This window comes from Haliotis rubra, unplaced genomic scaffold (assembly GCF_003918875.1).
Source record: "Haliotis rubra isolate DU_JTF1 unplaced genomic scaffold, ASM391887v1 Scf982, whole genome shotgun sequence".
Taxonomy (NCBI): Eukaryota; Metazoa; Mollusca; class Gastropoda; order Lepetellida; family Haliotidae; genus Haliotis; species Haliotis rubra.
Window position 1 is genome coordinate 90,898 of NW_025767726.1, and position 12,757 is coordinate 103,654.

The window sequence follows — 12,757 nt, forward strand, 5'->3', positions numbered from 1 at the left end:
TGATGGAGAATGGCAGAAGTGGAAACTATAATTAGGCACGGTGGACGTCACTTCCAACAGAATGGCCGACAAATATGGGACCAACAAGGCTGTGTTGGCCAAGTTCCTGGATCTGGAACAACCTGCTGACTTGGTCCAGGCGGAGTACATCTGGATAGACGGGACAGGGGAGGGCATCAGGACCAAGTGCAGGACCCTCGATTCAGAACCCAAGTGCCCGGAAGGTAGGCGTGCAACACGCGTGTTGACCATATGATACACATATTATACACTCGTCGACCATACAATACGCATATAGTATACATGTATTACACTCGTTGATCAAACGATACACATACAGTATGTATTGAGCATACAGTACACACATACAATACACTCCTCGAACATATATGATGTCGTCACTACATGTCTGGAATAATGCCGATGTGACGTAAAGTCCAACTCCACGAACATATAATACATATTTCACGTGCTGAACATAATCCGCATACAATATACTTGTCAACCCTTCAATAACGTTCTGAACACAATATGCAAACATTACACTTGTTGACCATACAATGCACATACTGTATACGAGCAAAGTACACATGCAATACACTCACAATTCACATGTCGAACTCAGTAGACATACAATACACCTAATGAACACAATATACAAGCAATGCACATACAATACACGTGTCGAGCACAATAGACATACAATATACTTACTGAATACAATACACACACAATACACTTACTGAACACAATACACATATAATACACGTGTCAAACAAAATAGACATGCAATACACTTACTGAACACAATACACATACAATACACGTGTCAAACACAATAGACATACAATACATTTACTGAACACAATAGACATACAATACACGTGTCAAACACAATACTCATGCAATACACTTACTAAACACAATACACATATAATACAGATGTCGAACACAATAGGCATGCAATACACTTACTGAACACAATACACATATAATACACACGACGAACACAATAGACATAAAATACACCTACTGAACTCAATACACATATAATACACGTCAAACAAAATAGACATGCAATACACTTACTGAACACAATACACATATAATACACATGTCGAACACAATAGACATGCAATACACTTAATGAACACAACAGACATATAATACAGATGTCGAACACAATAGACATGAAATACACGTATCAATCACAATAGACATGCTATACACTTACTGAACACAATACACATATAATACAGATGTCGAACACAATAGACATGCAATACACTTACTGAACACAATACACATATAATACAGATGTCGAACACAATAGACATACAATACAATTACTGAACACAATACACGTGTCGAACACAATAAAGGTACAATACACAAACAGTACACTTATAATACATACTCTTGCTGATGTTACAGCAAACCCATACCTACACTTACTGACCAGAAGAGACCCACTTTCAACACATGTGGAACATCCACTACATGTGCTTATCACGCAATATACTTGTTTATCATGCAGTACACGTGCTTATCACGCAATATACTTGTTTATCATGCAGTACACGTGCTGATCACACAATATAGGCCTACTTGTTTATCATGCAGTACACGTGCTGATCGTGTAATGCAGACGCTGGTCAGATATGACTGGCACTGGTAATATATAATCACAGTATGAATACGCTACGTGATGATCATAACAAGTAACTCTCCAAACAATAAGGCTTGACAGTGTCACCTGTGGTGATGTTTTCACGTTGATACAAGGCAACTGTAGCTTGATTCAGGGTCTTGCCAAAACAACTGTGTTTAATATACCCATTAGGCTTCGAATTTGATCAACCATGCAATACCCGTGAAAATCTGGGTTAGAATTGATCTTCAGGAGCCCATGCTTGTCGTACGAGGCGACTAACTGGATCGGGTGGTCAGACTCGCCGATCGATGCTTATGACATCAATCACTGGATTGTCTGGTCCTGACTCCATTATTTACAGACCGTATAGCTGGAATATTGCTGAGTGTGGCTTTAAACAAGAAACAAACAAACCTGGCAAAGTATTTGTATTCATACATTGCAGACTGCCCAATCTGGAACTACGATGGCTCCAGCACCTACCAAGCTGAAGGCTCGAACTCCGACATGTACGTCAAGCCAGTGGCGCTGTTCAGGGACCCCTTCCGCCGCGGCAAGAACAAGCTGGTGTTATGCGACGTGTACAAGTATAACATGCTGCCTGCTGGTACGTGGTCGTCGTCGTCGTCGTCGTAATTAACGCAGGACTAGCCCAGTGGTGCTAGCTCCTCACTCCTAAGACCCGGTTCGAGTCTCCATATCTGTATATACTGTGTGAAACCCTTATAATTGTTTCTTTCGCCACTAGATATTGGGGGCGGTGGGGTCGTCTGGTGGTTAAAGCGTTGGTTCGTCATGCCGAAGACCCGGGTTCGAATCCCCACATGGGTACAATGAGTGAAGCCCATTTCTGGTGTCCCCCGCCGTGATGTTGCTGGAATATTGCTTAAAGCGGCGTAAAACCAAACTCAGTCAGTCAGTCCGTCACCAAATATTGGTCGCACTCGCTGATCACGTCAATATAGTTGTGGGTTCGAATCCCGAATTATGTTTCAAGGTTCGTCTGTACCATACTATGCTCTTAGATTTCTCCAAGTGTTAAACGTCAAAGATATGCACCAATTCAAGCTTTCCTCCCACGTTAAGCTGACGCGTGAAGAATTGATCTTCAGTAACCCATACTTGCCGTAACAGGCGACTAACGGGATCGGGTGGTCAGGCTCGCTGACTTGGTTGACACATGTCATCGCATCCCAATTGTGTAGATCGATGATGATGCTGTTGATCACTGGATTGTCTGGTCCAGATTCGATTATTTACAGACCGCCGCCATATAACTGGAGTGCGGCGTAAAACTAAACTCACTCACTGATTGAAATGATGGAACACTCTACAGGCAAGTTTAAACGGACATCTGTTGTAATTTGTCACCGTAATGTAATGTAGTGTAATGTCACTTGATTATTTACAGACCGCCGCCATAAAGCTGGAATATTGCTGAGCGCAGCGTTGAACAACAACCAAACCTAACCCATATTAATCTGACAAGCCGTAATGTGACTGGAATACTGTTCAACCACAGTCAACTTTACTGTGATAGGGGCGGTGGGGTGGCCTTGTGGTTAAACCGTTCGCTTGTCACGCCGAAGACCCGGGTTCAATTCCCCACATGGGTACAATGTGTGAAGCCCATTTCTGGTGTCCCCCGCTGTGATATTGCTGGAATATTGCTAAAAGCGGCGTAAAACCTAACTCACTCACTCAAGTGTACTGTGTTGTGTAAGTAATAGTCACGTATTTGGGTGGACATGCTTCGCAAAGCAAGTTACGCCAATGACCAAGATTCGTGTGGATGCAGGGTTTTCAGTCCAGTCGTGTTATGATCGCAAAACCATTTTAGTCTCGCACATTTATGCGGGAGAAGGCACAATAAGAACAAATAAATCCTCAGAAACAATTAATGCTGTACTTAGATAGAGAATAATGAAAACGTATTGAGATGCATTCTGTGATACGAAGACCCCTGCTAGTGCTGATTGCCAGGAGTTGCTTTTAACAGTCTACAGTCCGTTTGAGTCAGAAACGGACCGATGAATTGCAAATTTTATCATTGTACAAAATTGCCACATAAATATAAATAGTACACATGTTTATCATTTACTAATACCCAACAGCTTTCTTATATTTGAAAATTTTCCGGACTCCACCAGAACAGTTCTTTAAGAAACTATCATTAAAATTTTGACACAGTTCACTATTTGTTACGAGGGAGGAGTGCAGAGAAAGGGACAGCCAGGTGTTAGAGAAGCACGTGCACAAGTGCCCACCAAGTTATTGATTCATTAGCCTGTGCTGTGCCGTCTCCATCCTTTCTCGCACACCTGTCTGTCCCTTTCTCTGCACTCCTCCCTCGTAACAAATAGTGAACTGTGTCAAAATTTTAATGATAGTTTCTTAAAACGTTTCCATTCATTTAGTACAACATACAGCGGGTATGTATGTGTGATTCTGGAAAATCTAACCGTTTATCTACAACATGGCCGTTTATATCAACAAAAGGCGAATTTTCAGAACTGACGTAAGTCACATGACACGGAACGAGTGACACGTGGTTTGTATAGAACCGCTTACGCAAGATGTCGTTTAGACCGGTTAGATGTGTGATAAACTCGTGAATATTTAACCTTATGTCTGGTTTATGAGCTATTTTGTAATGTGCTGGAAAGTTTAGTAGCTGATCGTAGTGATCAAACACCTGTGTGCTTACGCAAGAGTCAGCTTGCAGAGTGAGATTAGATCTTTGTTGTGTTAGGGTGGTGGCCCAGTGGTTGCAGAGTGAGATTAGATCTTTGCTGTGTTAGGGTGGTTGGGTAGCCCAGTGGTTAAAGCGTTCTCTCATCACGCCGAAGATCCGGGTTCGTGTGGAGCCCATTTCTAGTGTCCTCCGCCGTGATATTGCTAGAATATTGCTAAAAGCGGCATAAAACTCAGTCACTCACCCGCCACGTAAACTTAATAAACAGATAGTCGAGACTGGTTATTGTCTGGCATTGACGTTTATTTGTCAGTGAGTTTGTCCTCAGTACTTGGGGTACCTGGGCCGACCAAGGTGTAGTGGGACTGGGTGTACCATGCCTGGAGTAAGAGCCGTTTGCATATGTTCCTATGCTTGATAGTGTCTCGTCGAGCCCTGACGTAATAGCTTGACCTTTGACTTGTTACCTGCTGCACCGATGAAGATCCGGGTTACAACTGGTCTTCAGCAACCCACCACTGTCGTAAGAGATGACTAACGGGATCGGGTGGTCAGGCTCGCTGAATTTGTTCACACATGCCTTCGTATCCTAATTGTGTAGATCGATGCTGTTGATCACTGGATTGTCTGGTCCAGACTCGATTATTTACAGACCGCCGCTGTATAGAGGAACTATTGCTGAGTGCGGCGTTAAACAACAAACAAACGCACACATCTGCTGCACCCTCCTTGTGACCAGACATTTAATAGCCGCGATACAATGCCACCAATCCTTCAAAAGCAACCATTCGGTGCTCATTTGAAAATATCATTTGGTACTGCAATTATCTCGAGAACTATTTGAAAAGGTATAAAATTGCCTTGTCCTGTATTCAATAAATAGCAACACGGCATGGAAACCGGTTCGTGCGTACTGGTTGACATCTTTATTACAATGAACTGTGATGCTGCGGCAAATACGTAGCCAGTTCATGGCCTTCATCCGGGTAGTGTTGGAATGTCGTGAGAGACGTGTTGAACCACGTCAGCTGTCGTAACTTGCCTCGTTCAATACCATAGTACAGCGACGTGGATGCAACAGTGAGTTTGTACTGTGGCATCAGTGTATGAAATAAGGCCCGTCCGACCGCCCGAGACGGTCTAGATTTCTGACGGACGGTCTAAATTTACAGCTTGGTCCATACACCTGAGTAAAGTCACTTTATCTTGGTGTCTGGTCTGGTTAAATCCATTTTGGGCTGGTAACATTTTGAAGTTACCAGCTATGAAATCTGGCTGGGTTTTTGGATTATTTCATACACTGACTTTCGTCTGTCATACAAATATACCCAATACAAACCATGCGAGTGTAGAATATGTGCCACTTCTAGATTGCTAAAAACATCTCTTGGCTCTTTTTCGTTAACTTTTGTGAAGACAATTTATGAACTGATTTTTCTGTAAAATATGGACATTACAGAGAGTAGATGATAGTCTACTTGTAGTAGGGGCGGTGGGGTAGGTTAGTGGTTAAAGCGACGTGAAGTTGACAAGCGACATGTAACGCTTGATTCCTGACAATGCCAATCACCAACAATTCTGGAATATCTTACATTTGACTAGATCACACTAAAGACAAGGGTTCGATTCCCCACATGGGTACAATTCGTGAAGCCCATTTCTGGTCTCCCCCGCCGTGATATTGCCGGACCATTGCTAAAAGCGACGTAAACCCAACTCACTCACTCAATCTACTTGTAGTAGTCTGGCGTTATGTCGGACTACGGAGCTACGGTCCACTGGATGCCACGGCATAGTGTACCACGGTTATTGATCATTCGTTGTTTTAGTTAAGCAAAGGAAATAGTGCAGGATGTGATTACAACCCATCTCTCCGTGTGGGCACCCCTGTTACGTCCCTCAATGTCGGTCTTGATACACTTCATGGCCGAGTAGACAGTAACTATCCATAGCTCCAGGTCACGAGACGACTCATAGAAATGATAATCAGTAAGATTGTGATCGCGTGAAATAAGCCTTGAACTACAAAAATTGTTGCAAATAAAACAGTAATAAAGGCTACATTGATTGCCAGGTGTCAAGTAGATAAGATTTATTGGCTTAAGGTCTCGGTTTAGAGAGTGTATGTGATGTCGTCCGTGGTCACGCTGTGGTGGCCACGCCGCTGTGGTTGACATGAACCGGCGTCTGAAGTCAGCTCAGGGTCAGACTACATCCGAACTCCAGTCGATATGTGCAACCGAAGTAGTTAGGTTATAATAATGATAATAAAAATAACAATAATGGCTATTTATAAAGGGCTAGTACGCTTAGTCTCTGAATATATAATATTGATTGCAACAAATAAACCCATTTAAATTGAAAAGGAGTCCAAGGCAGACCAGAGATTCAGAACCTGGGGATATCTAGACTTGCTTCATTAGGGCTTTAGCACTGCATGGAGGGCTAGGCTGTAGGGAAAATAATATGGTTCAGGGACTGTGAGACAGACTAAGAAAGGGCCTGTTTCAACATACTTTATGCATGCCCAAGGCGCTAAGACATCCTTACCCCGGTTATCCCAAGCTACCTGTGATGCGCTTGAAGGTTACAAGTCATATGACTTATCCCACCGGGTACCCATCACGGTTGAGTACCTGGAACTGCAATTTATGTGAAAATTATACGATTTTCTAAGATTGAATATGTTAATTGTCATAAAAGTCGAGGCTTTGGCCAGTACTGCCAGATTTCAGTGAATTATCTCCATGGTTATATTGAGGTTAAGTCGTAAATAATGGCATTCGTGATGCTAAATGTTAAATGGTTGCCTTATTCGAGTCGCAATGTTGCCTTGTAACTGTTGTTACCATATTCTGCAGCTGGTTTCATGGGTGCCTCAAGTAGGAACATTGTACCCTCAGCTGGTCAAATTGTTGCCTTAAACTAGTAACATTGTGCCCTCAGCTGGTCAAATTGTTGCCTTAAACTAGCAACATTGTGCCCTCAGCTGGACAAATTGTTGCCTTAAACTAGTAACATTGTGCCCTCACCTCATCAAATTGTTGCCTTAAACTAGTAACATTGTGTCCTCACCTCATCAAATTGTTGCCTTAAACTAGTAACATTGTGCCCTCACCTCATCAAATTGTTGCCTTAAACTAGTAACATTGTGTCCTCAGCTGGTCAAATTGTTGCCTTAAACCAGGAACATTGTGCCCTCAGCCCATAAAATTGTTGCCTTAAACTAAGAACACAGGTGCCTTCAACTGGTCAAGTTGTTGTTGTTTTTAAATGCCTCAGACCTTTACCCTGTTTTCCTCAGAAACAAACCGTCGTCATTCCTGTCTTGCCGTCATGGAGAAGGCGAAGTCCTCGCACCCTTGGTTCGGCATTGAGCAGGAATATACGCTACTGGACACAGATGGACATCCGTTTGGCTGGCCGAAGAATGGATTCCCTGGACCCCAGGGTAGGTGACACTATTGTATGCTATTCCTAGCTATATGTAATCAACCAGTACCTCAATTTCGGTAGAATAGGCATCTTCCCTGGAGGACTTGGTCAAAGGTGGTTACTGGAAAAAGGGGTCATTGGTGCCAAATTACCGAGTAGAATCTGTTGGTGAGTGGTACCTCATTACATCTGTACTCATTTCTGGGGAATTGGTAAAAGGTAATTACTAATAAAATATTATATATCATATATTATTCCTTATACGACATGATCTTCTTCAAAAAATAGTTTAACTGAGCACCTTGAGTTAAGTAAATGAAGACAGTGAGATACATACGTGCATCGTAATTAATGATTACAAATTGTATTGTATACAACAACCCGTGAAGATCCGGATTATAATTGGTCATCAGCTACACATGCTTGTCGTAAGAGGTGACCAGCGGGATCTGGTGGTCAGGAGCACTCACTTGCTTGACACATGTTATCGTATCCCAACTGCTTTGAAGTTTGTATCATGTTGTTGATCACTGGATTGTCTGGTCCAGACTCGATTATTTCCAAACCGCCGCCATATAGCTGGAATATTGCTGCGTGCGACAGCAAACAAAAAAGTAAACTCAATCCTAACGACATTTAGGCTTTGTGTAACAGCAGGTGACCTTGTGGTAGAGACCCAGATAGATACAGTGTGATCCTAGATACACTCCCTGATGTGTACATACCTTTCTAAACAACGTTGCACTTTGCAATGCAGGTCCCTACTACTGCGGCGTGGGCTGCGACAAGGTGTACGGCCGCGATATCGTCGAGGCTCACTACAGGGCGTGTCTGTATGCGGGGATAGACATTGCCGGTTGTAACGCCGAGGTCATGCCAGCCCAGGTATGCGTGAGTGAGTTTAGTTTTACGCCGCGTTCAGCAATATTCCAGCAATATCACGGCGGAGGTACTAGACTAGCCCAGGTATGAAGAGAAAAGAGTGGACAAAGGTGAAATAAAGCAAAATGTGGTTTGTTTATTTTGCGGTAATATTTTGCTGTCAGTGGTAGAAATACAACTAAAAGTATAAAAGTGGGCTTGAAGAGGAATGCCAATAGAGTGACAGAATAAAGGTTAATGAAAACAGTAATGGCAAGTCAAAGCACCTTCCCTTTGGAATTCTTTTGAACTACGCAGTTTAGTCTAAACTGGAATATTTTTCTGTATTTTGAGTGATGTCAACCTGTGACAATTTGCCTGACATCTAACTTACTCTAATTTGGGAAGACCTATGTCAAGATGGAGTGTGCAAAGCTGTAATAGCTAGGTTAGTTGTTTCCTGGTACGTTACGCTCTGAACTGGACGCCGGGAAGTTGCAAGGGCAGTGTTGTTGACGTTGATGCTGGTACTCAGTTCAGAACATGACGTACCAGCAAACGGGTAACTGACCACGTGGGTCTCTCCGCCATCTTGTAATAGGTCAAGAGCACGTTACATAATCACAAAACCTTGTACGTCAAAACTAAGTTCTTTTTACTGTATTTCAGTGGGAGTTCCAAGTCGGACCCACTGAAGGTATCGCCATGGGTGACCATCTCTGGGTGGCCAGGTACCTCCTCCACAGAGTGGCGGAAGAGTTCGGAATCGTTGTGACCTTTGACCCTAAGCCAATGAGCGGCGACTGGAACGGTGCAGGCGCTCACACCAACTACAGCACGAAGGCAATGAGAGAAGATGGAGGCATTCAGTGAGTTCACTTAGACAGTACACACAGTGGTAGACGGTAAACGTCGGTGTGTACCCATTAGTCTCTAAACATTGATGTCAACTGCAAAACTTGGGTAACGGAAACGGAAGCCATTTTTGAAGACAATAACATGTTTTTCTAATACAGTTTAACGCCGCCCTCAGCAATTTTCCCGCTATATATAACGGCAGTCTGTAAATAATCTAGTCTGGACCAGACAATCCAGTGACTGACATCATGGGTATAGATCCATGCAATTTGGATACGATCCGCGATGACATGCATCAACCAAGAGCGCGAGCCTGACCACCTGATCCCGTTTAGACACCTCTCAGTTAACGTGGGAGATGGTGAACTATACTACTCACACTTTGCTTAGGATGTCAAAAATTCACAACTTTACTTAAACGTAGATTCATAACTTGAAATTGTATCCATTTAAATCTGAATAAATTATAATATGGTAACCCCTCTTTAAATAGGCAAACAGTCACTTTAATCTAACCTTATGCACCTGATACATGAGTAACCATAAAAAATGGTTTTCATGGCACCAGTCAGCCATTTTGCAAATCATGGAACGAGTCACTGACAAGTACACAACACATGTCAATAGCAAGTATGGGATACACAAGATGCAATGACATACTGAAACCTAGGATCCATGCTTGTAATAAACTTAGATATTGAAACAAAATTAGACACCACATCATAGTTTTCTGTTGAACCCATGATTTGATCCTTAGCAAAGTGTGAATAGTATAGTAAGTTGTAGACAGACAGAATGTGTTAACGTAGACGTAACTTGGTGAAGACACTGACCGTGGTAAATTGTAGACGTTGGTGTAGACTATAAGCGTTGTTGGAGACGTTGGAAACAGTCGACATAATATGTTCATGTAGACGTGAAACGTGGTAACTGTTGCTGTAAATGTATTGCAGACAGTTGACGAAATATGTTTATAGACGCTTAAAGGCACTATGTCACACCACACCACTCTAAAAATAAATAATGCATTTATCTGAATAATACTATCAGCCCTCAGGGAAGCTACCATATAAATTATTCCCCCCACAATTACGTATTTAGATTCCCGCCGAACATTTTTTTAAGCGAACCCCATAGAGTAATGTCCCTTGGAGCGCTCTTTACGAACATCCTGTTTGAAATCGAATATGTGATTGAAACCAGCTCGGCAAACACCGACAACACCGCGTGCTACAGTTCTCGATGTACGGAGCAATTGTTTACATTCCATACATGGCCTCTGTTTAGAAGCTGTTCGCCTCGAAGTTTCAATTATCGGTTTCAGGCAAGTCGTAAGAGATAATATGTCTTTTATTGCATCAATAGTAAGCTAAAATGAGTGCAAATGTCCAAATATAATGTATAGGCCAAGATATTGTCGAAAATGTGTGGCATTGTGCCTTTAAGCTGTTAAGATGGTTAACGTCAAAGTAGGCAGACGACATTGATGTGTCAGTTACCTTTGCAGACGGTAAGACATGAGCGCAGACGTCGAAGTAATTTCAAACATTGAATCTTTCAGAGCTATTGAGGAAGCCATCGACAAACTCTCAAAGAAACACGTCCGCCACATAAAGGCCTATGACCCAAAGGAAGGCAAGGACAACGAGAGACGTCTCACGGGACACCACGAGACTTCATCCATTCACGACTTCTCGGCAGGTGTCGCTAACCGAGGAGCAAGTATCCGTATTCCCCGCCAGGTGGCGGAAGACAAAAAGGGTTACCTCGAAGACAGACGCCCATCGTCCAACTGTGACCCCTACTCCGTCACTGAGGTCATCGTTAGAACAACAGTGTTGGACGAGTGATAGTGGACCTGATATCGTCATCTGACAGCACCTTTAGACTAGAGACTATTCCCTTTTTAAAAATATATGTAGCCTTTCTTTAATTTTCCTTTAAATATTAAGGCGTAGAACAAGTGGTTAGAAAACGGAGGTGTTGGGTGACAATGTACGTTCCTGAAGCCCTGCAGTTATATGTTAGGCGTGGGTTCGAATCCTAATTCGCCGAGATTATAATCCTTTGTTTGTCGACATCCAACTCTCATGGGTTTCAGTAAGTGATAAACGTTAAAACGTCTACATCGCTTAGAGCTCTTGTCTCATTGAGATGGTTCATCGCGATAAAGCTGAAATGCTGTTCAACGGGTGACACCAAACTCTCACTTGAGTGTAGTAGGTGGTTGTCAACATTAGATTAACATTTATATGTTGTTTCTTTGATAATTCATATTTAAATTCAGACATGCGTCATTTTATGTATATCGATCTGTCCTTGAAAACGTGGAACACATTGTTCTGTCCACACTGAAACAATGCACTATCCGCTCAAACTTGATATTTCATGCATCATCTTATTCAGTCGCGTTATATTACTTTAAAAGCTTTGAGTTCGATATAGCTGCCAATTGAGACTGACGTCACAGGTGACCTTGAACTGCACGTCAAGATTTTGACTTCAGGAGACCAAAACAATATCCTGTTTTTTCACATGATCGGACTCATTGATCTCTCAAACCCGGTTTGGGCTTTCCTTTCACATTAAGTCTTCATGAAACTGTAATACTTTTCAAAGGTCATCCGTCTTACATCCGGGGCAAAACATTAACCATCATGGCGCCAGGCTTGCAGATGAGGTTTAATGTTGATGTAGATATCGTAACAATATACGGTAATTGTCATGTGTCTTTTTGAATATGTCGTGTCTATGCAAGTAGAATAACACAGGTTTACAGAACGACAACAAAACACCTAATCTGCCATAGTTTTTACCGCAATGTACATATTATGTTACATGATGAATGATATATGTTCCCGAGACCCGGTTAAATGTCTCGATGTTTATAGACTGATATATCTGTCCTCATATTTTAGACACGTTATATGAAATATATGTTTAAAAAAAATAAACTATTTTAACATGGTGAAGTCTTATTAAATTTGAACTAATTACACACGTCTTGTTATGTCTGGTTTCACCCCAATGGTACCCGTGAAGATCCGGGTTAGAATTGGTCTTCAGCAACTCATGCTTGTCGAAAGAGGCGACTAACGGGATCGGGTGGTCAGGCTCGCTGACTTGGTTGACACATGTCATCGTATCCAAGTTGCGTAGATCGATGCTCATGCTGTTGATCACTGGATGTCTGATTATCTCTTGATTATTTTGAGATCGACGTCATAACTCGGATCTTATACAGCCACTTTCAA

General features: G+C 42.3%; 1 protein-coding gene and 1 long non-coding RNA gene across 2 annotated transcripts in view; both read left to right on the plus strand.

The window, feature by feature from the left end:
* The window catches only part of LOC124265537 (glutamine synthetase-like), a 31,431-nt gene extending 18,932 nt beyond the window's left edge, over positions 1-12,499 (plus strand). Inside the window, exons 2-7 of the mRNA XM_046700323.1 lie at positions 61-224; positions 2,100-2,261; positions 7,654-7,800; positions 8,542-8,669; positions 9,315-9,514; positions 11,065-12,499. Coding sequence (XP_046556279.1) covers positions 62-224; positions 2,100-2,261; positions 7,654-7,800; positions 8,542-8,669; positions 9,315-9,514; positions 11,065-11,353 — 1,089 coding nt within the window. The 5' untranslated portion in view covers position 61 and the 3' untranslated portion in view covers positions 11,354-12,499. The remainder of the gene's footprint in view (positions 1-60; positions 225-2,099; positions 2,262-7,653; positions 7,801-8,541; positions 8,670-9,314; positions 9,515-11,064) is intronic.
* LOC124265539 lies at positions 4,988-6,356 on the plus strand. The gene is made up of 2 exons (XR_006895475.1): positions 4,988-5,338; positions 5,851-6,356. It is a non-coding gene; the product is annotated as an uncharacterized LOC124265539 (long non-coding RNA).
* Positions 12,500-12,757: the final 258 nt, after the last annotated feature.